This window comes from Bos taurus, chromosome 21 (genome assembly GCF_002263795.3).
Source record: "Bos taurus isolate L1 Dominette 01449 registration number 42190680 breed Hereford chromosome 21, ARS-UCD2.0, whole genome shotgun sequence".
Taxonomy (NCBI): domain Eukaryota; kingdom Metazoa; phylum Chordata; class Mammalia; order Artiodactyla; family Bovidae; genus Bos; species Bos taurus.
In genome coordinates, this window is record NC_037348.1 from 21,575,303 (window position 1) to 21,599,223 (window position 23,921).

At 52.3% G+C, this 23,921-nt stretch overlaps 1 protein-coding gene across 1 annotated transcript in view; it reads left to right on the top strand.

Moving 5' to 3' along the window:
- Positions 1 to 23,921, top strand: part of SEMA4B (semaphorin 4B) — a 98,400-nt gene that overhangs the window by 55,980 nt on the left and 18,499 nt on the right. The window contains 1 exon segment of the mRNA XM_024982321.2: positions 14,727 to 15,000. Within this exon segment, the coding sequence (XP_024838089.1) occupies positions 14,871 to 15,000 (130 nt within the window). The 5' untranslated portion in view covers positions 14,727 to 14,870.

Here is a 23,921-nt window from a genome sequence, read left to right on the forward strand (position 1 = left end):
CTGGGGATAGAGATTAAAAACCCGAGTTAGGCAGGCCTAGTTCCTGCACTCAAGGAGCTTGTAGTAGAAGATAGGGATGAGATGTGTAAATGAATATTTCACTACAGAATCACGAGTGCCTTAATGGAAATCTGAGCAGAGTGCAGAGGCAGCTCAGAGGAGCCATTCCAGAAATGGCAGTTGAAAATGACACGATTCTAGCCTTCGAAGCCTGGCAGCACGTCTGGAGCTCTGCCAGGCTGGCCCTTTGTTGGAGACAAAGGAATAAGTGAGTGAAAGTGTCTAAAGAAATGTGGACAAGAATGGTTATTCTCTGGGAAGAAGAATTTAAGGAATCTTGATGAACTGGAAGCTCTGTGAAGGCAGAACCATGTCAGTTTCTTCAACCTCAGCGATGCTTAGAAGGCAGCAAGTGCACAAGAAATACTGAATGAGTGAAAGAAGAAGGAGAAAAAAGGGGTAGGGAGAGAAGGAGGAAAATACAGTAGCTTATGTTATCAAGAGGGAGATGGTTATAGCTTGAGACAAAACCCTGGTTGAAATTCTCCCGTATGTAGAGCATCTCCACAGGGTTCTGGAGTCCAATCCAGTTTCTGGGCCTAGTACTGACTTGCCACGTATGTGACCTTAGCAAGTCCCTGAACCTCTCTGTGCCCCCATTTCTCAACTATAAAGTGGGAATATCATAATTCCTGTTTCACCTTGTGAGATGTAAGTAAATGATTGGATGTAAAAAAGCTCAGCTCAGTGGCTTGCTTATAGAAAGTACTCAATAAATGTTAGCCTTGTAAACATCAGTTTTGCTTTAGGTGGGCATGCATGCTTCGTCAAGTCTGACTCTTTGAGACCCCATGGACTATAGCCCACCAGTCTCCTCTGTTCATGGGATTTTTCGGGCAAGAACACTGGAGTGAGTTGCCATTTCCTCCTCCAGGGGATCTTCCCAACCCAGGGATCGAACCCAAGTTTCCTGTGTCTTCTGCATTACAGGCAGATTCTTTACTGGCTGAGCCATTGGGGAAGCCCTTAGGTGGGCATAATTTGCCTAATAATTCATGTTAAGGTATATAATAACTCTTAATTCTGGTATTTCTTTTTACCTAATAAAGACTAATTCTGAAAGTTCCTGTGTCTTCAGACGAAAACACCCCAAAGAAATTATCTTTACTTTTTTGGGGTTGGGGAGGGGAGGAGGGCAACAATCTCTTTGAAATCAAATAAAAGCTCTGATTACTGTCATCATTCTTGGGGTTCACATCTCACTGAGGCCGACTCTATTGGTTAAAGGACCCCCTGCTCTGCTCCACTGCTCACAGGCTGTAAGGAAAGAGTGAAGGCAGTGTTCATAGAGGAAGAGCCTGAGAGGAGCAAGGTGGGTCTGCTCCCTTGCAGAGTGGACTGGGTGGATCAGGCCCTGGGTCCAGGCCCCTTAGAGCCCCTCCTTTTTTTAAAAAATATTTCTGTTTATTTATTTAGCTGTGGCAGGTCCTACTTGTGACATGTGGGATCTTCAATCTTAGTGTTGGCATATGTGATCTTTAGTTGTGGCATGTAGGATCTAGTTCCCTGACCTGGGATCAAACCTGGGCCCCCTGCATTGGGAGATCAGTAGCCACTGAACCACCAGGCAAGTCTTCCTCCGACTCCTTTGCTAGAGCTGAGCTGCGCCCACTCAGAGCCTTATGGTGTCCTCCAGCCTGGTGCTCAGTACTGGGGTGCTGCCAGGCATCCCAGGAGTCTCAGGCCTGGAGAGCTGCTGTGTAAGATCCCTGTCTGAGCATGGATCTGGGGTGCTACCCACGTACCGGCTTTTTGTGAGCATCTTGTTCTGGTGCCATGGTCTAGGCCGGCAGGTGGGCACACTGTGGCAGTAATATATTCTTCCTTCCATTCTATCAGAGTAGTCTTTGGAGCCACAGGAAATCAATGGAACCCACCCATCCATCCCCCACCCAATGGGCTCAGCTGTCTAGGCCCACTCTTCAAAGGCAGTGCTGGAACCAACAGCAAGGCTCTCTTGGAGTAAGAGCCGGAGCCACCAGGTGACCTAAGGTGACAGGGAACCATGGGGGCTTGGAGGGCCCCACCTCTTTGGGATGAGAGAGCTTTGGTCCTCTGATAGGAAGGTTCCTTCTCGGGAGTGATGAAAGGCCTTGGCTAGGTCTGCTCTCCCTCCATGAAGCAATGGCCAGGGGCCTAGGGCTCAGAGAGGGACTTAAAGAGGAAGAACTGGGGACAAATGGAGAGGTAGATTGCTGGTTTCTCAAGATCTTGGGACTGCAAGGGTCTCATAAGCCAGACTTGAAACCAGACTGTCCTAGAGGCTTATGCTCCTTGCTTCCCATCCTCACCCGGCCTAGGATGTCTGCCTCATACCTCTGAGTGGCTGCAGGTATGGGGTTTCAGGGGAAAGAGAGTCACCGGACAGTAATTGTGCCCCTTTGGGGTGACAGGTGCCACGCATCAGCCAGGCTCTCCAGGCCCCCTGGAGGACAGACCTGGGGGCCCAGGCAGACAGCCCCTCGGAACTTGCATCGGGAGCCTGGGCACGATGGTGGCAACCTACCGTGTTCTACCGTGTCGAGTCAGGGACAAGCTGATCCCGGCTGGTTGCACCACAGCCCTGTGGGGCAGGGGGGTCCCCTCCCAGGGAGTGGCCAGCTCAGGCCCCGACAGGCCCCGGTGGGGGTGGCTGGGGCGGGCAGCGAGCTCTTCACCGCAGCGGGCGCACCCAGGGCCTGGGCTGGGCGGGCCGGTTCCTTCTCCCCGTGAGACTTGCAGCCTCAGCACTGGGTTGGTAGGAGGTGGCCGAACCTGAGCAGAGAGCCCAGAAGAGGGTCCTCTAGCTTGGACATCTTAGGATGGCTGTGGCCACGTTTAGGTAAATGAGGCGAACCCATAATATAACGTGCTCGGCTTTCACCTCGCACCGGGGCTGCCCGTCGCCTTGTAAGCCCTGTCTCCTCAGCTCTCCTGACAGCGCAGGCAGTACTGTTAGCATTCCCATCTCACAGATGGGGAAGCTGAGGTTCTGAGAGATCCCGTGGCTTGCTACAGTCCCCAAAATAACAGATAGTGCTGAAATTCTACTTCTTATGGAAGAACTGGTGTGCCTCATCCCTGGATTCGAACCACTTCACAGAGCAAGAAACATTAGGGACCGGGACTTCCCTGGTGGCCCAGTGGCTAAGACTCCGTGCTCCCAATGCAGGCAGCCTGGGTTCAATCCCTGGTCGGGGAACTAGATCCCACATGCTGCAACTAAGACCTGGGAGAGCCAAATAAGTAAATAAACATTTTTGAAAAAGAAAGAGACATAAGGGACCAGTGAAGAGGAGCACAGTTTGCAGAAGAGAGATGAGGCTCATTTACATTCATTGCTAGACCCTGGTTAAAGTCGCTGGTGAGACTCAAAGGTGGGGGCCGTGCTGGCCCCGTGAGTGCCCCCCACTGCAGAGGGTACTGCCCCAGGGACACTCCCAGCCCCCGGCATCTGGAAGTCATTGGCGGATTTAAAAGCACACACAGGGTGTGCCAGCTGGTGTCGCTTTCTCATCAAAATGTATTGATGCTGCAGCCCAGCCCCTGGGGAGGAAACAGCAGCATTGTGCCCAGCTGGGCAGGGAGGGGAGCTGCAGCTGCAGGTTGGCATGAGAGGAGGGCTCAGGGCGACGAGGGGATGGTGGAAGGGGGCCAAGGCCCAGGGAGCTGGGCTATCGCCAGTGCGTGTCTGCGAGGCCTTGCTGGGCAGCCTGCCAGCCAGAACCCAGAGATGGGAGGAGCTTGAGTGCTACTCCAGGACGGGGCGGGTGAGACCTTGGGTTCAAGCTCCACTGGGCTTGGCAAGAGGCCCCTCCTCCACGGCCGGGAAACAAAGCAAAGCCATGACTCCCAGAGTAGGACTGTGTGAGAGCCAGGATCCCCTGGGTGGAAATGAGAGCCGGCAGGCCGGGCTGGGGGCAGGCTGGCAGGAGCCATCCGTGCCCCAGGTCAGGGCTGGCCTATGCCTGGGCGGAGGCTGTACGTATAGATGGTTAATGAGTACTGACGGCTCAAGAGGCTGACTGTGGTCTGGATGGACCATTGCACGGCCAGCACTTGCCCTGAGCCCACACTGCCTTATTCCTTTGTAACTGAGCAGGTTACAGAGGCCTTATATTTTTAGCCACACTTTGCTTTATTTTCTCTTGTATGTGTGCATGCCAGGTCGCTTCAGTTGTGTCCGACTTTTTGCAACTCCATGGACTGTAGCCTGCCAGGTTCCTCTGTCCATGGGATTCTCCAGGCAAGAATACTGGAGTGGGTTGCCATGCCCTCCTCCAGGGGATCTTTCTCACCCAGGGATCAAATCCATGTCTCTTGTGTTTCCTGCATTGGCAGGTGGGTTCTTTACCACTAGCACCACCTAGAAAGCCCCATTTTCTCTTGTAGCCTTTCCTATTTCTCTTCACCTTCTCCCCCTGATATGTGCATGCTAAATCGCTTCAGTCTTGTCCAGCTTTTTGCGACCCCACGGACTGTAGCCCGCTAAGCTCCTCTGTCCCTGGGATTCTCCAGGCAAGAATACTGGAGTGGGTTGCCATTTCATATTCCAGGGATTTTCCCAACACAGGGATATAACCTGCACCTCTTATGTTTCCTGCTTTGGCAGGTGGGTTCTTTACCACCTAGAAAACCTGGAAAAGCTCCCCTCCCACGCCCACTCCCGACTCCGGCCCATAGCTAGTCTCATTTTCTTCTTTCACCTGATCCTGCAGGTGAGGTGTTTTATTATTATGATGATTATTATTATTATATTTTTACCTTTTGGTCTCCTTGCTTACCCCCACCCCCATCCCACAATAACAGGTATAAGGTAGAAATTTCATACAGGAAAATGCATAGATCTTCAGTGTACAGATCAAAAAATTTTAATCTGTTTACACTTGGGAAACCAACATCCTAATTAAGATACAAAATACACTTGTCATCCCTGAAGTTTCCTTGGCTGCCTTCAGACATGTGGCCCCATTTTGTCTGGCCTCTTTGCATGTATTCCTGTGCATATTTTGGGCTTTCCCAGTGGCTCAGCTGGAAAAGAATCTGCCTGCAATGCGGGAGGCCTGGGTTCCGTCCCCGTGCACATTTCACCTCTCCTTCTTGCATTTTTATCCTTCTTATGTGTGTGCTTGTGTGTACAGGAGAGAGAGACCCTCAGAGAGAGAGAGGATGGATGGGGAATGAGTTGTGTGAGTGTGGACAGAGAAAGGAAGCCAGACTTGACTGCATCTTGCTGGCCGGGGGCACAGAGGAACCGCTGGTTTTCGCTTTGTCTCTTTCTATACTCTTTCCAAGTGGCGCCCTGAGCTCTTTATAAACACCGGCGTTCTGGCTGAGAAAGACTTGCCTACATCCAAGGGTGGCAAAGGGGAACAGGAGACACGGTGTTGGCCTGGGAACCGCTCTTCAGCCCACAGGAAGTCAGCTCAAATGAGGTTTTTCTCTGTCAGTCATCCTCCTGTTTTGTTTTTTGTTTTTTTTTTTACCCTGGGGAGAACAAATTAGCATGCCAGGGGGAGACAGGGGAGCCCACAAGGCCCAAGGCTGCCATGCTGGGGCATGAGTTAGAGGGCTCCTCTCCAGGCCAACAGGTGGGGCCCGCATTTTGTCCGGGAAATGGCAACCCACTCCAGTGTTCCTGCCTGGAGAATCCCAGGGACGGCGGTGCCTGGTGGGCTGCCGTCTATGGGGTCACACACAGTCGGACACGACTGAAGCGACTTAACAGTGGAGGTCCTACTGGGGTGCCATGTGAGGCAGGGGGGGTTCGAGAGGCAAGACCCGTCACTGTCTTCAAGGGGCTTGCACCGAGTTGGCAGAAGACACACTTGAAGTGTTTGAGTGGGATATAATTAACTGCCAAGTGAGAGTACATCAGCCCCTGCCTCCTCTCAGAGAGGAGCACCCATGTGTTGCCAAGACACTTGGGCAAACCAGCCTGGTTGCTGCTTGAGGGGAGACCTGATGTGGAGATTCTGGCACTCAGTAAATTCTAATCAAACAGATGCCACTCATCAGGCCCTGTTCTAGGTAACAGCAGTAAGCAGAAGATAGAAGGAAACGCTATAGTTAGTTGTCGTCATTCAGTAGCTAAGTGGTGTCAGACTTTGACCCCATGGACTGCAGCACACCGGGTTCCTCTGTCCTCCACTATCTCTCAGAGTTTGCTCAGATTCATGTCCATTAAGTCAGTGATGCCATGTAACCATCTCATCCTCTGCCACCCACTTCTTTTGCCTTCAGTCTTTGCCAGTATCAGGGTCTTTTCCAATGAGTCAGTGCTATAGTTATAGCTAGGACCTTGATTTCAATAAGATTTCTTATAATTTTTTCATATTATTGTTATTGTTGTTATTATTATTTTTTTGGCCACGCTATGTGGCTTGTTGGATCTTAGTTCCCTGACCAGGGATTGGACCCAGCAAGACTGCGGAGTCCTAACCACTGGACTGCCAGGGAAGGCCCTCATATGATTCTTATGGATAATATGAAGAAATGTGGGTGAATGGTGCAGTAAGGAAGACACCATAGCTAACACATGATTCAGCCTACAAAGGATGTCGATCAGTTTCAACCTGGATGGAGGTCTCCAGTAGGCTCTGTTTTTGGAAATGCCTCCCTCAATTTTCCCCTAAAATTTATAAAACATGATATAAAAACACCCATAACTTTCTATATTAACCAGTTGTCAAAACTCTGCCATAGTAGCACTCACACTCTTTCTCATACACAAATGCACACTCACAACCCACTTGTTTTGGCTTAATCGTATGAAAGTAAGTTGTAGATATCATGATACTTCATGTTGACAGACCTCAGCAGGCGTCTCCAAAGAACAATGACATTCTCCTAAGAACACAGTACCATATTGTACCTAAGAAAATGAACAATAATGCCATGCTGCTGCTGCTGCTGCTGCTAAGTCACTTCAGTCGTGTCCGACTCTGTGCGACCCCATAGACGGCAGCCCACCAGGCTCCCCCGTCCCTGGGATTCTCCAGGCAAGAACACTGGAATGGGTTGCCATTTCCTTCTCCAGTGCATGAAAGTGAAAAGTGAAAGTGAAGTTGCTCAGTCGTGTCCGACTCTTAGCGACCCCATGGACTACAGCCTACCAGGCTCCTCCGTCCATGGGATTTTCCAGGCAAGAGTACTGGCATGGGGTGCCATCGCCTTCTCCGAATAATGCCATAATATCATCTCATACACAGTGCATGTGTATTAGCAATTTCTCAATTGCTCTGTGGCTTTTTTTTTTTTCCCCTTCAGGATTTCAATCAAGGTTCACATATTGCATGTCTTTTTAATTTTCTATCCTAAAACAGTTCTCTTGTCCTTTTTGTCTTTTCATCAGTTTGACCTTTTTGAAGAGTCCAAGCTCTTTGTCTTATAGAAGCTGAATGTTTCCTATTGTGTCCTCACTATTAGATCTGGGTTACATACTTTTGATACAATTGTTGATGAGTTGTGTATTTTTTATTGACTCATATCAGGAGGTGAATGATATCAGGTAGTCCCACTACCAATGATGTTACTTTTGGCCACTTGATTAATATGGTGGCCACTGGGGGCAAAAAAGATAGTGGCCACCAGTGCTCCCTTAGAGAAACATTTTCCCACTGGTCATTAGTAAGTCATCTGTGGGTCAGACTTTGAGACTGTGTTTCCTTTTTGGGTTTTTTTGGCTGTACCACGAAGCATGTAGGATTTTAGTTCTCCAACCAAGGATGGAACCCACGCTTCCTACAGTGGAAGCTTTGAATCTCAGCCACTGGACAACCAGGGAAATCTCAGAGATCTTGTTAACGTAGTTTCCTAACAATCTTCCACCCAAAGGTTTAGCATCCATTAGTTATCCTTCAGTTCAGTTCAGTTGCTCAGTCGTGTCCGACTCTTTGCGACCCCATGAATCGCAGCACACCAGGCGTCCCTGTCCATCACCAACTCCCGGAATTCACCCAGACTCATGTCCATCGAGTCAGTGATGCCATCCAGCCATCTCATCCTCTGTCGTCCCCTTCTCCTCCTGCCCCCAGTCCCTCCAGCATCAGAGTCTTTTCCAATGAGTCAACTCTTCGCACGAGGTGGCCAAAGTACTGGAGTTTCAGCTTCAGCATCATTCCTTCCAAAGAAATCCCAGGGCTGATCTCCTTCAGAATGGACTGGTTGGATCTCCTTGCAGTCCAAGGGACTCTCAAGAGTCTTCTCCAACACCACAGTTCAAAAGCATCAGTTCTTCGGTGCTCAGCCTTCTTCACAGTCCAACTCTCACATCCATACATGACCACAGGAAAAACCATAGCCTTGACTAGACAGACCTTTGTTGGCAAAGTAATGTCTCTGCTTTTGAATATGCTATCTGGTTGGTCATAACTTTCCTTCCAAGGAGTAAGCATCTTTTAATTTCATGGCTGCAGTCACCATCTGCAGTGATTTTGGAGCCCCCCAAAATAAAGTCTGACACTGTTTCCACTGTTTCCCCATCTATTTCCCATGAAGTGATGGGACCCGATGCCATGATCTTCGTTTTCTGAATGTTAAGCTTTAAGCCAACATTTTCACTCTCTACTTTCACTTTCATCAAGAGGCTTTTTAGTTCCTCTTCACTTTCTGCCATAAGGGTAGTGTCATCTGCATATCTGAGGTTCTTGATATTTCTCCCGGCAATCTTGATTCCAGCTTGTGCTTCTTCCAGTCCAGCGTTTCTCATGATGTACTCTGAATATAAGTTAAATAAGCAGGGTGACAATATACAGCCTTGATGTACTCCTTTTCTTATTTGGAACCAGTCTGTTGTTCCATGTCCAGTTCTAACTGTTGCTTCCTGACCTGCATACAGATTTCTCAAGAGGCAGGTCAGGTGGTCTGGTGTGCTCATCTCTTTCAGAATTTTCCACAGTTTATTGTGATCCACACAGTCAAAGGCTTTGGCATAGTCAATAAGACAGAAATAGATGTTTTTCTGGAACTCTCTTGCTTTTTCCATGATCCAGCGGATGTTGGCAATTTAATCTCTGGTTCCTCTGCCTTTTCTAAAACCAGCTTGAACATCAGGAAGTTCACAGTTCATGTATTGCTGAAGCCTGGCTTGGAGAATTTTGAGCATTACTTTACTAGCGTGTGAGATGAGTGCAATTGTGCGGTAGTTTGAGCATTCTTTGGCATTGCCTTCCTTTGGGATTGCAATGAAAACTGACCTTTTCCAGTCCTGTGGCCACTGCTGAGTTTTAAACATTTGCTGGCATATTGAGTGCAGCACTTTCACAGCATCATCTTTCAGGATTTGAAATAGCTCAACTGGAGTTCCATCACCTCCACTAGCTTTGTTCGTAGTGATGCGTTCTAAGGCCCACTTGACTTCACATTCCAGGATGTCTGGCTCTAGGTCAGTGATCACACCGTCGTGATTATCTGGGTCGTGAAGCTCTTTTTGTCCGGTTCTTCTGTGTATTCTTGCGCCTCTTCTTGATACCTTCTGCTTGCTTGAATCTGGATTTTCTAAGTCTATCATCTCCTCTATGTCTATCAGGCAGCAGCACTTTTCTATAGAGAAATTTATTCTTTCCAGCCCTTTTCTTTCTCTCTCTGCTTTGCTGAGTTTTACTGTAGACTAATGGATTGTTTTACTTTTATGCATTAGAATCCATTACTTCATTATGCTTTCTGATGCTCGAATTGTCCCAAGTTTGGTCATCAAGCTGGCCCTATATCCTTTTGACATGACCCCATTAGTCTTTAGTCACTTCCTTGTTTTCTGGCCCAACACAAGGTCCCAGGATCATCTTGTACTTTCCTTTTCATTTCTCCAAGGAGTTCTGTTGCCTTTTATTAAAGAGTGATATTTAGAAACCAAGAAGTGGGTGTTAGGTCTGCTCATCTAATATTTTTATCAGTGACTTGAATAATGGTCAAGAATGCTTATCAGATTTATAGATGACTCAAAACTGGGAGGGGAAGCCAATTGTATGATAGAATCAATATTCACAATGACCTCAATAGGATGAGATCTGGACCAGAACCAGTAGATTTAAAGGAGATCAATACAAAGTCTTGTGCGTAGCTTAAAAAAGTTAATTGCATCATTTCTGGTTTCAGGGAATTCCAGACCAAAGTTGGTATCAACAAGGAGCTCTAGTTGTTAGTTGACATGGGCCCACAGTATTCCCTGACTCTGAGGCGGCATTCATTTATTCATTCACTCAGCCAGTACTGACTGAGGGTTAACCATATGCCAGGCACTGTTCTAGAGGCTATGGATAGCTTATTTAACAAGCCAAAGGAGCAAAAATACTTGCCCTCCTCAGTCAACATTTCTTGGGGGTGAGAAGGCAGGTGGGAGGTTCAGACAATAAAGAAAAACCACAACAAATAAACAAATCATTTAGTATATTAGAAGATGGTGAGCATGTCGGAAAAACATCTCAGGGAAGGGAATATTGGGGAAACTTCAGATTCTTCAAGAAGGTGATCTTTTTTCTTTTTTTTAATTAGAGTATAATTGATTTACAATGTTGTTTTAGTTTCAAGAGCACAGAAAAGTGAACCTTTTATACAAAATCATTCATCCACTCTTTTTTAGATTTTTCCCATATAGGTCAGTACAGAGTATTGAGTGGAACTGCCAGTGCCCTGCAGAAGTCCTCACTAGTTATCTGTTTTGTGCATAGTGGTGTGTATGTGTCGGCCCCAATCTTCCAGTTTATCCCCCCCTCCCCTCTACCCTGCAACCATAAGTTAATTTTCTACATCTGTAACTCTATTTCAGTTTTGCAGATAAGTTCATTTGTAGCCTTTTTATATTTATTTTTTAAATTTATTTTTAGTTGGAAGATAATTGCTTTAAATGTTGTATTGGTTTCTGCTGTACAACAAAGTAAATCAGCCTCAAGTATACCTATATCCCTTCCCTCTGGAACCTCCGTCTCACCCCTCTAAGCTGTCACAGAGCGCTGGGTTGAGCTCCCAGTGTTACAGGGCAACTTCCTTTTAACTATCTGTTTTACATATGGTAATGTATAGGTTTCAGTTCATTCCACCCTCTCCTTCCCAGCTGTGTCCACAAGTCTGTTGTGGCCTTTTTTTAGATTCCACACATAAACAATATCATGTGATATTTGTCTTTCTGTCTGACTTAACTTCACTCAGTATGATAATCTCTAGGTGCATCCATATTGATGCAAATGGCATTATTTTGTTCTTTTTTTATGACTAAGAAGGTGATCTTTGAGGAAAGATTTGAAGGAAACGAGGGACTCAATCACTTTCTGGGTAGAGAACTCCAGGCAGAGGGAGGAGCCAGGGCAAAGGTCTTAGCACAAGGTGTTCGTCCTCATGAGTGCCTGGGGTAGAGTGAGTGAGGGGTGGGGAGAGCAATGGATGATGCAGTGGGCGTGGGCGAGGTAGCCTGGAGCCTTGCACACCACTGTAAGGAACCACTGGAGGGTTTTGAGCACAGGAGTGCCATGACCTGACTTTGGTTTTGAAAAGCTCACTCTGGCTCCTGAGTTGAGAACAGTTTGAGAACGGCTCAAGGGTAGTCAAAGTGAAAGTCGCTCAGTCGTGTCCGACCATTTGTGACCACATAGACTACAGTCCATGGAATTCTCCAGGCCAGAATATTGGAGTGGGTAGCTGTTCCCTTTTCCAGGGGATCTTCCCAACCCAGGGATCGAACCCAGGTCTCCCGGTTTGCAGGCAGATTCTTTACCAGCTGAGGCACCAGAAAAGCCCAAGGGTAGTCAAAGCTATGGTTTAGAATCTAGTAGTCATATATGGATGTGGGAGCTGGACAATAAAAAAGGCTGAGCACTGAAGATTCAATGCTTTCGAATTGTGGTGCTGGAAAAGACTCTTGAGAGTCCCTTGGACAGCAAGGAGATCAAACAAGTCAATCCTAAAGGAAATCAACCCTGAATATTCATTGAAAGGACTGATGCTGAAGTTGAGGCTCCAATACTTTGGCCACCTGATTCGAAGAGCTGACACATTAGAAAAGACCCTGATGCTGGGAAAGACTGAAGGCAGGAGGAGAAGGGGACGACAGAGGATGAGATGGTTGGATGGTATCACGGACTCGATGGACGTGAGTTTGAGCAAACTCAGGGAGTTGGTAGTGGACAGAGAAGCCTGGCATGCTGCACTCCATGGGTTGCAAAGAGTCAGACACGACTGAGCAATTGAACAACAAGGGTAGAAACTTCTGAGGTGGTGCTAGTGGTAAAGAACCTGCCTGAACGCAGGAGATGCCAGAGATGCGGGTTCGATCCCTGGGTTGGGAAGACCCCTGGGGTAAGAAATGGCAACACAGTCCAGTAGTCTTGCCTGGAAAACTCCACGGACAGAGAAACCTGGTGGGCTACAGTCAATGGGGTCACACAAAGAGTCGGAACGAGAAGCGGGCAGTAACTGGGACCCCAGGAGGTGGTAAGTGGTCAGATTATAGATTTGCTAGTGGATTGAGTATGAGGAGCAAGAGAAGAGAAAGGAATTAAGGTTTTTAATCTGAGCAATTCAAAGACAGACTTGCCATTAAATGGGATGGAGAGGCTCACACTGATGGAGTATGTTCTGGAACCACATTGAATTTCAGATACCTATCAGATAAGACAGCCTTGTAGAAATGTCAAGGCCATTTGGAATTTAGGACAAAGGTCCTAGGTACAGGGTTTCTCGGGTGGCACAGTGGTAAAGCATCCACTTGCCAATGCAGGAGGCTCAGGTTCGATCCCTGGGTTGAGAAGATCCCCTGGAGGAGGAAATGGCAACCCACTCCAGTATTCTTGCTGGGGAAAATCCCATGGACAGAGGAGCCTGGTGGGCTACAGTTTATGGGGTCACAAAGAGTCCAACATGACTGACTGAGCACACACCTAGCTACAGATAGAAGCATGGACGTCACTGACTAAAGATGTTTTGACACCATTGATACGGCATTCCCAGGCCTGGGCAATGCTAGAACTGTGGGTAGGTGTTGCTGGCCACGTGCCAGGTGGAATTCTGTGTCCAGTGCTGGACGACCCTTTAAAAAGGGTGCCACCAGTCTAGAAGGTGGAGATACAGAGATCATGGAAGCTTGGCTGTGCGTGAGGAGATCTGGGACCATGTTAGCACTGTGCCCACCCCTTGTCAGTCACCCTGTGGGAGGCCCTGGGAGTAGGGCAAGAGCCAATGGTGCTGGCTCTGAGAAAGCTCATTGCGGGCTGGGGGTGAAGAGGAACTTTCCAGCCACTGCGGCTAATTCCTGGAGAAACTGTCCTTACTGCCATGGAAATGACTGGCAGAAGTTTTCCAAGTCCTTTTGACTTGGACTACAGGAAGAATTATATTTTACTGTGATGCTGTGCAAGGGCTTCCCGGGTGGTGCTATTAGTAAAGAACCCTCCTGCCAGTGCAGGAGACATAAGAGACACGGGTTTGATCCCTGAGTTGGGAAGATCCCCTGGAGGAGGGCATGGCAACCCACTCCAGTATTCTTGCCTGGAGAATCCCATGGACAGAAGGGCCTGGTGGGCTACAGTCCATGGTGTTGCAGAGTCAGAAATGACCCAAGCAATAGCACCACACGATGCATGCACGTGATCCTGAGCTCACTTGAGAAAAGCTGAACTGGGCTTCCTAAATTTTCCTTATCTTTTCTATGATCATTGCACTTTGGTATCTTCCATTCAGTTTCTTTGTTTTTAATGTTGATAGGGATTCACTAACTTGATTTCAGGATCCACCTAAGGGATCCTGTGCGCAGTTTGAAACCCCTGGTCTCAGCCCTACTGAACTCCACCCCTGGGGACGCAGGAGGACCGGGGTGGGGGGTGGGGGGGTGGGGTGGTGGCTCTGGGATTCCAGCCTTAGGGAGTACTATCCGCTGCCAGGCCACGTGCAGTTGTGGAGAAAGTCTCACGTCCTTGGCAGTACATTAAATCCTATTATCCCACTTAAGCTAATTTTGCCCGGATTCCCCCCATCCGAAGTCTGGCTTCGTGTGGACAGAATTCCAAGCGTGGATGACCACGCGGGCATCTAGATTAAGTGTCAAGCCTGGAGTGAACCCTCAGCCAAGACCCAAAGTGGACTGACCCATGCAAAAATTAGGTGCAGAAGCAGCTAGCCCCGGAGTCTGCAGCAGCTCGGCGGAGTTCATTTGGTTACCGACATGTGGGTGCCAGGAGCACTGGAGGGGGAGGGCGCACGGGGGAGGGGGCCGGCAGAGATAAAGGGAGAAGACACGCGCTCACAGTGGAGAGAACCACACGTTTTCCCAAACAAACGCGCTGAGGGTCCCTGAGGAGCCGGAAGGGGCCGGGGCAGCGGTGGGAGGGTCTGAGAGGTAGGGGCGGGAAACCTGAGGTCTGCTTTCCTCCGCGCCCCCGCGCTCCCGCGGCCTCTGCTGCTGCTAATGGCCTGGCTCGGCTCCTGCCTGGCGCGCACCGAGCTAGGTGCACTCCCGCTGGCGCCCCTGGAGCCTCCAGCGCCCAGGAAGGAGGAAGGGAAAAGGGACGGGTCGGGCCGGGAGCTGAGCCGGGAGGGGCTGGACCAACCGCTCAACTTCCTCCTTGGGCCCCTCCCTGCCGTGCTCGCGGGCGAGCTTCGGTCGAGCGGCGCTGGCGGAGGACCGCGGTGCCGGGGAGGGGGCGGGCGGCGGGGCGAGCGTGCGCGCAGCCCACGTGACCCCACTTCCCACCCTGCTCCAGCCCCCAGGTCCGGAGGCGGGGGCGGCCGATCCAATCCGGGGCCGGACTTCGGGGCGGGGCTGCCGCCCGCGAGTGCCGGAGAGCCACCTGAGCCGAGCCCGGAGGACGCCGTCGCTCCCCGCGGTCCGAGTCCGGCTCGCCGCGATGGGCCGGGGGAGCCGAGCGTCCGCCCTGCTGGGCGCGCTGCCGCTGCCGCTGCTGCTGCTGCTGCCGCTGCTGCTGCTACCGCCGTCTCCCTCTCGGGCGCTCACCCCTCGGATCAGCCTGCCTCTCGGTGAGTGCTGGCCGACCCCGCGGAGGACGCGGGCGGGGGTCTGGAGGAGGGGAGGGGGCCGGAGAGGTGGCTCTGGCGGAGGTGGTGGTGACAAAGGAGAGGGAAGGGGAGGGGGTCTGTCGGAGGCTTGGGGTCCATGAGGAGCCCTCCTCCTTCCAGCACGCTGCCGGGAGGGAGGGAGGAGAGGGGAGCTGTGGAGCCGCAGGTCTCTTTCTTCCATTCTTTTAATGGGCAGGGAGGGGGTCTTTGGGCCCCTCCTTCGCCCCCTGGTACGGCGCCCTTTCGGCGGTGACGCTGCCCCCATGTCGCCCACCCCCGGTGCTGGCTGCCCGCTGGTCCGCCTGTACATCTGCTTGTCTTTGATGCTGACCAGAGCCAGCCGCGGTGCCGCCCCCGGAGGGCGGCTTGGGGTGGAGGGGCCCTTGATGCCGTCCGGTAAACACTGGGGTTCTGGTGTTACAGCAAGTCAGAGCAGGACTCGGGAACCGCGGCGGGTGCCCCATTCTCCCTCCGCCTGTTCATTCTAGCGGGCTGGCTCAGCTTGCACCCCCTGCCCAGACGTGGTGGGATACCCCCAGGGCCTGGAAGCCACCGTAGGACCCCCTCCCCGGAGTCACCCGGGAGCACCATCCTCCTTGGCCAGGTCCCCTGTCTGGTGCTCACATCTGCTTCTGTGGCGCCCTCCACTCTTCGCGATCCTTACTTCCCCTGATCCTTACTTCCCCTTTCGTCTGGTTGCTGTTCCAACTCTTTGAAGTCAGAGGCACCTGGATTCCAATCCCATTTCTGCTACTGCCACTTCTTCCCATGCCCCTGTTTGCTCATCCATAAAATGGGCACTGTTACTGGATTTTTTGCGTGGCTATCTTGGAGATTTCATGAGACTAGGCAACATATATAGGTGCCCAACAGATGTTGTTTCTCCAAGCTGTTCAACTTGTTGGTTGTCATACTGAGTGAATTCAGATAAAGGATGTATAAAATAGAGTTTACAAATCAAAACTGTACCAGGCTTCCTTGTTTTTACAGCGTCTCCACTTCTAAAAGCATTTCATTTACTGGGACTTCCCTGGTTGTCCAGTGGGTAAGACTCAAGAGTTTCCAATGCGGGTGGGGGCAGGGGCGGGTTCGATCCCTGGTCAGGGAAGTAAGATCCCACATGCCTTTCAGTGTGGCCAAAAAAAAAAAATTTTTTTTTAAAAAGCATTCCATTTACAATAAGAAAGAGGAGCAGAATCGGTCCTTAAAGTAAGTCCGGGCCACTGGGGAAACCCTGTCTGAAACATTGCAGGATAGTACTGAGATGATGCCCTGAGTTCAAATCCTGCCTCTGCCACTAAGTAACCGTGTGACCTTGAGCAAGCTGCTTAACCTCTTTGGGGCTTCATTTCCTCATCTGTAAAACAGGGATAATGATAACACCCACCTCAGAATTGAGATGATTAAATCAGCTTCTGTTTGAAAAGTCCTTAGGACAGGGCTTGGTACATAAAACCTGCTCCATCAGTGTTAGCTATCATATTGATTGCCACGCGTTAGCATGGGCTTTGACACATCCTGCCCAGAGCCCGGGTGATTCTGCCCCTGAGGTGGGGGGTGGCAGTGCTGGGGCGTTAGTTTGACCACAGTCCGTTGAACGCTCCAGCTGGGTGACTGAGGCTCGCAGGTGTATCCGGATCCAGGCCCGCTGCCTCGCTGCTCTCACTCTTGAGGCTACCACTCCCTTTGCCCTCAAACTCTCTCAGCTTTGGGAGATGGTGAGATGAGGAGGGGCGCAAAGGCTCTGATGGGCTACTTCTGGCCCTGGGAAAGCTGGGCTGGCTCAGGGGGTGTGTCAACTGTAGCAGGTATTGTGTCCACCTCTGAAGCTGGCCGGGGACCACTCATAGGATGACAGACAGAGAGGGAAGGCAAGGCAGAGAGGGGAGCTGTGAGGAGGAACTGAGAGGGCCTGCTTCCTGAGAGCGGCTGGAACACTTGGTTGTTAACTACCCACACCGAAGGCCTGGCCCACTTCCGCACGTCCGGCACCGTGGCCAGGCTGTAGTGCAGGCTTGTGTCACATGCCAGCACCCCTTGCACAGGTCAGTTTGGTGCTGTGGTGTGGATGTCTGTGTACTCCCACAAGTCGTGTGGTAAAATCCTAACCCCCCTAAAAGAAGACACTCAGGCTCACCTGTGAGGACTGTGCAGGCACGCGCGTTTGGTGAGGCACAGAGGCGGCCAGCTGAGGGGCCGAGGGCCTGAGATGCCGTTCATAGACTCTGCTTTCCAAGCTGTGGAGCCTCGAGAAAGAGGTTTTCCACTGTGTGCTTGAAGCTGGGTCTATGCACAGGGGTCCTCTTTTTCTCTTTTTCTTTTAATTAGTTTATTTAATAGGCTGCACCAGGTCTCAGCTGCAGCATGCAGGGTCTTCAGTCTTTGTTGTGGCATGCAGGGTCTTTAGTCGCAGCTTGTGGGATCTAGTTCCCTGACCAGGTAGGGAACCCAGATCCCCAGCATTGGGAGCATGCAGTCTTAGCCCCCGGGCCACCAGGGCAGTCCCACCAAAGCCCTGGCATCGTTTGGCAGCACCTGAGCACGTGAGTGTGAGTATCTACACTTTGCTGAGCTGCACTGCACCCAGAGTGTTCATCTCCCTGGCTTCGCTCCAGGTCCTGAATCCCCACTGCCCCGCTGCAGTCTACATGCACGTCTCCCAGCCGCTGGGAGCCCCAGAGGGGAATGCCCTGGGGACCGAGCGGGTGCACCCTCAGAGCGTGGCCTGAAGCGGTTTCCTGTCTCATCCCTGGGGGCTCATTAGATATTCCTGGCAGTGAGCCCATGCTGGGCAGGCCTGGGGTGACCATGGGACTTGGAGCCCCAGGCCCCTCCCTCATGGAGAACACACCCTTCTTCCTGCCACCTGCCCTCCTATTCTGAATTCCTACCGAAACTCCCCAAAGGCCTGGGGTGCCTAGGGCGAATGGCCTGTGTCTGGTTTAAAGCAAAATCCTTACAAGTCTGTGTCTGTGCTCTCTGTATGGAGCCCTCATTGCTGTTGATCAGCAGCAAATGCCTGGGGCCATCAGAAGGGGGTGCCCCACTTGTCTCACCCCGTGAACAGGAGGTGGGGGAGGAGGGCTGGGGGCTCCAGGGTCAGCTCGGGCCGCAGAGGCCTCAAGAGGAAGTCTCTTGTCCGTGTGAAAGGAATGCTTCAAAGAAAAGTGTGGAAACTTGGTTCTATTGCATCAGAGACTGTGTGGTCAGGAGAGAGGCTTTGCAGTGATCAGGAACAGGAGAGATGCAGACTGGAAACAGGGCCCCGGGTGTGCAGTGCCATCCAGCCTGGCCATGTGGGCAGAAACAAAACAACCTGCTCCTCTGCTTGTGAAAGTCACATTGGGTCCCCTTATTTGGGCAATTAAAGGAGCTATGAATCCCCCCCACCGCCCCCTCCCCAGCGGCCTCAGAAGTGCCTGGCTGGAAAACTCTGGACACAGTGTTTCCAATCTAGATTGCACAGAAACCCATAAGTCTGCAAACTTCAGTCAACAAAACCCCATTGAGCAGAGAGGACATGGCAGTGGCCTGAATCAGCTGTTTGTCCTCTGACCTCAAGCGGGCACCCGAGGTCATGGCTGCCCTGAGAAGTCCCATGAAAGCCGCTTGCTTTCTTTCTTTTTGGCCAGGCCACTTGGCTTCGGGGACCCTTAGTTCCCTGACCAGGAATTGAACCCAGGCCCTCAGCAATGAGAGCATAGAGTCCTAACCACTGCACCATCAGGAAATTCCCCAAGCTGCTTTCAAAGTTTTTTTCCTGGCTGGTTCCTGGCCTCCCTCCTTGAGGTGGCCTCAACTTGAAGGTGAACATTTGTCTTCAGCTCTATCTGGTGGGCTGGCGTCTCCGTGGCCCCTCTGCGCCCAGCTGTAACTGTGGGGCTAACAGCCAACTGACAGCACAAGCTGGGGCCAGCGCCTGCCTTCCGCAGGCCTGATTTCACATTGACAAGATGGGAATAATAATAGCAGGACCCACCTCTCTTGGTTCTGAGAGGATTACGTGAAATAATGTATGTAAAGTGTTTGGCCTGGTGCCTGGCACGTGCTCCGTCCTCAGTAAGAGGTAGCGGCTTCTGTTCTCTGTGGTGACAATCTCTGCCCGCCTTGCTGGGTGAGGTTATTTGCATCAGTTTGGTCGATACAGTCTGAGCGCTGGCTGTCTACAGGCCCTCTGCTTGCTGCTAAGATGATCTGGCCTGGGAATGAAATAGTGCAGACCCCCTGCTTTCCCCGGGGGTAGGAGAACAAGCAAGTCCATCCTTTCCACACACCTCCCCCCACCACCACCCTAGGACTGATCGGAGGCCATCCCACGGGGTCCTGCTTAACTCAGTCCACTTTTCAAGTGCTCCTGGTTCAGCTCTTTCAAAGTCCTCCTCTGCCCCAAAACCTGGTCTGCCTGGGGCTGGACCACACCTCTCCCTCCTCCCTGCCCCTCGGTGCTTCCACTCTGCCCTCTGAATAACCCATATTTTTCTGGGTGTTGAAATGCCCGTGTGCCAGCCCAGCAAAAAAAAAACAACTCTGAGGTTGCGTAACTTGGGCCACAGCTGGATACACCTGCATGTTCATCTCCCACATGGAAGGGGGGGATGGCTCGGGGCCTGGAGAGAAAGCTGGACTCAGGGCACGTCTGTCACTCTTTCCTTTGTCCGCTTCTTAGGACTTGTAAGCCCACTCCCCCATCCCTGGGTGCTTAGGATTGGAAGAGCAGCTTCTCATGTGGTCCTTGAATAAGTAATAGGTTGTGTGTTTCCATCGGTGAAAAAACTACTGAGGTCACTGCTTAGATTGGACAAAGGAGCCAACTGATGCCCTGTTGGCCCAGCCATCAGGAAATAGGGTACACTCAGCAGATTCCTAGGGGATTCCCAGGTGGTGCTAGTGGTAAAGAACCTACCTGCCAATGCAGGAGACATGGATTTGATGATGATCAAATCCATGATCAGAAAGATCCCCTGGAGGAGGGCATGGCAACCCACTCCAGTATTCTTGCCTGGAGAATCCTGTGTACAGAGGAGTCTGGCGGGCTACAGTCCACAGGGTTGCAAAGAGTCAGACATGACTGAGGTGACTTAGCAAGCAAGCAAGGAGCAGATTTGGCCAGGAATGTGGTTCCCTGGAGACTGGGGCAAATGTCTCAGCCAGATGTTTGTGCAACAGGTTAGAGCCAGCTTGGAGATAGATCTTTGTCTGGCCTCCAGGTGTTTTAGAAAATTTTTATTTAGTCAGCGGTATTTAAAACTCAGGAAATTTTCTATAAAAGTCCAGATTTCCAGCTCATCTGAAGACCTGTTGAGACTTGGTCCTTGTTCCATTGAGCAGTGAGGGTCTGGGTGAAGCAGCAGCTACCCCTTCAGAGGGGTGCCTGCCTGTAGGAAGCTGCACCCCCATCCATCCCCCTTGTCCCCTTAGTGGGCTTCAAGGTGGCCAGGGGCAAAGGTGAGGACGTGGGGGAGAGGCATGGGTAAGGCTGATCCTAATTGTTCGTGGCTCCTAATCTGGGAGCTTGTCACTTCCATGGACTATTTTTTTTTTTTTTGGTCTTCTCAGCAACCCTGCAAAGGGGCTTCGTCCCAGAAAAGGCAGGTTATCTTGTCTGGCTGGTCAGTGATAAAAGTCAGGACTCACACATGTCTTCGGACTCGTTTCTAGTCCATGGCCTTCCCTGCCTCTCTGCAGTGCTTTCAGCTGTCATGCTTCCCTCTGGACCCTGGGATCCCAGGACTGAGCTTTTGGGGAGGGGACAGGGAGGGGCTGTGCTCCTCAGACATACTCTCGAGAATGTGAGGCTTCAGGACCTCTGGACTGCCCCTTTTGAATCTGATGTCCATCCCTTGCCCAGAGCACCCCAAACTGGGACTTGGGACCCTGTGAATCGTTCATTCAATCAACAAATGTTTATTGAACAACTCCTTGGAACTCACCTGGTGATACAGATACTGGATACAAATAATAAGATAGCCCTTTTTTTTTTTTTTAGGGCCACTTTGGTTTTATTTATTTGTTTATTTTGGTGTGCTAGGTCCTTGTTGTGGCATGAGGGCTGTCTTGTTGTAGCACATGGGCTCGGTTACCCTGCGGCCTGTGGAATCTTCCCGGACCAGGGATCGAACCCAAGTCCCCTGCATCACAAGGCGGATTCTCAGCCACTGGACCACCAGGCAAGTCCCAGTAAGACAGTTTTGATCCTCAAGGATCCAAGCTTGGTGAGGGAGACAGGCATCAGAGGCCCATCGTCGTCAGACAGTGTGGCCAGTGCAGAGCCAGAAGTGTGAACAGGAAGTGATGGGTGCACAGAGAAGGGCCCTTGCCCAGCCGGGGATTCAGGAAGGCCTCCTGGAGGAGGTGAAACCGGGCTGAGTCTCAGAGGATGAGTGGGAGTTAGTCAAAAGGAAGAGCATTCCAGGTAGGGGGACTGCCTGGGTGAAGGCTGGGGAGGAGAAATAGGACCCTGAGTTGCAGTTAGCTCTCCTGAAATGGGAGGGGGACGTGGCATGAACTGGTGAGTTAGGGGCCGAGGCTTTGGGTCACAGGACAGTGACAGTTCCCAGCAGCAGGGCAGGGGGCAGGGGCCAGCTGGCAGCTGCCCCAGTGGCCCAGGTGAGAGAGGGGGGTGGCCGGTGTAGGCCTGAGGTAGTGGGGGTGGTGAGGGGAACAGACCTTGATGGCGTTGAGGAGGGGACTTCTCAGGATGTGACCGTGGTTTTGTCCATGGTGAGAGAAAGGGAGACAGGAAGTGCGCCTCCTGGCTTTTCAGCCTGCTGAGCGATGCCCCACAGACACACAAGATCCCAAGTCGAGGAGTGGTCTGGGAAGGGGTGGAGGTGGGAAGGCGCCCATGGAGGGTCTCCGCATCATGGGGTCTGGCTTGCCCTGGATGAAGAAGCTGGGGAGTCACCAGTGTCCAGGACATTGAAACAGAATGAATGTGTGGCCCAAGGTCCAAAGGCCCAACCCCAGGGAACAAGAAGGTTCAAGAGCAGAAAGGCTGGAGAGGCTGGAGGTGATCTGTAACACTGACTCGAGCCAGTGGCCCAAGTTCGAATCTCAGCTCCACCACTCTTCCTAACTGCATTACTAAGGGCATGTCAGTTCACGTGCGCTTTGGTTCTCTCCCTTGCAAAAAGCAGATGGTAATTCCTACCTCACAGCGACCCGGCCAGGATGCCCGGCAGCAGCCCTTTTATTTAGAGTGCTGAGTCAGCGCTTGAGGGATGAAGCCCAGGAGGAGGATGAGGGAGACATGAGGAGACCACTGCCCCCCGACCCCCGGCCCCCAGCCTCCCCAGCCAAGGCCGGCGTGGCAGACGCTCAGGGACCCCCTCCAGGTCCTGCCCCTTGGCACCGGGGTTTGGCAGGGAGGCAATGCCCAGGCCCGGTGAGTGTGGGGCTGGTTAAGGCCTGACTCCGGTCAGGGAGTAAGTGGGAGGTGAGGAGTGGAGACGGCTCTGGGTGGCTCTTCTCAGGAGTTGGTCTGAGAAGGCGAGGAGGGAAGCACACAGGCTTCTGGGATGAGAGATGGAGGTTGATGACCCAGGACTTGGTTTCTGAGGAGATGAGGGTCACTGGGGTGAACGGTGGGAAGTTGAGGCTGTTTATGCCTGAAAGCCCCAGCTTCCTCAGAAAAGGGGGGGCTCTGAGAGGAGGAGAGTGGGGGTATGGGCCTCAGCAGAGAGGGGACAGCCAGCCCCTTAAGCAGAGGGCTGCAGGAGCTGACCTTGGTCCTGGGTGGGGTAGGTGGGGGTCAGGCTCTCAAGACGATGGCTGCTCATGACAGGTCCTGGGTTAAGACTGTGCTGGCCAGATGAACAGAAGGAGGGGGTGTCTGTAAGGGGCTGGGGGCCGCCTAGGGGTGGCAGGAGCAGTTGGCCGGCTTGGAGCAGCAGCGAGCCAGGAGCCAGGCTTTGCCTGAGTGTGCCTGCCCCTTCCAGGCTGGGTTCCCTCGATTTCTTTCTGTCTTTCTCGGTGACTTCAGTCCGTAGGAAGCACTTCCGGCACGTAGCCCCCTTCCCCCACCACGAGTGACCCTTCCCTGTCTGGTCTGGGGACTCTGCCCTGGCACCGGGGCTGGTGACAGCAGAGTTGGCACGCCGCCCGCAGCCCGTCGGGCCTGCGCGGCGCTGGGCGGTGTGAAAGGAGGACACGACATGCAGGTCGGTGCTGAGTCAGCGCTCCCGGCCAGGAGGGCGGTGCTCCGGCTGGCGCAGGTGGGTCCAAGGGTCCCTCTCGTGTGACTCCCTGCGGAAGAGGTGCTCCAGCAGAGCCTCTCTTAGGGGCTCTCTTGCCTGGGGCCCAGACAGACCCCTCTCTGGGGACCTTGGGATTCAAGCTGACGGGTAGCCAGCCGCCCACCCCCCCCCCCACCCTCCCTTGCCCGCTGGGGGCAACTTCCGGGCTCTGACTCCACAGGGAAGCTGATGTCTTCTGGCTCAGTCCTGCTGGGGCCTGTGGAGGGCAGACTGCTGAGGCCAGGTCAGCGTCCGCTGTGGCCCCCCCACCCTGCAGCCACAGTGCAGGGAAAGGTGGGGTGGGGCTCTGAGTCACGGGGGCCTGCCGCAGCGCCTGACTGGCAGGGTGGGGACTGCCCCGGGGTGGGGACGGAGCTGAGCCCTGTTCCCGGCTCACCCCGGACAGCTCCAGGCTTCCGGCTGAGTCACGGCCTAGGGTAGGAACTCCAGTTGAGGCTGGGGGCTGAGCTGTCACCGCATCACTTCCGGCTGAGAGCGCCAGTCCCGAGGGTGTGGAAGTGGGGGCCCTTCAGGTAGCCCTGACAAGCCCAAGCTGCACTCCCCCGCCCAGGCCAGCCCCCATCTCACCATCTTGGAGCCCTGGAGAAGCCACTGGCTCAGGCCGGCCCTAGGCTGGATGGGAAGGTT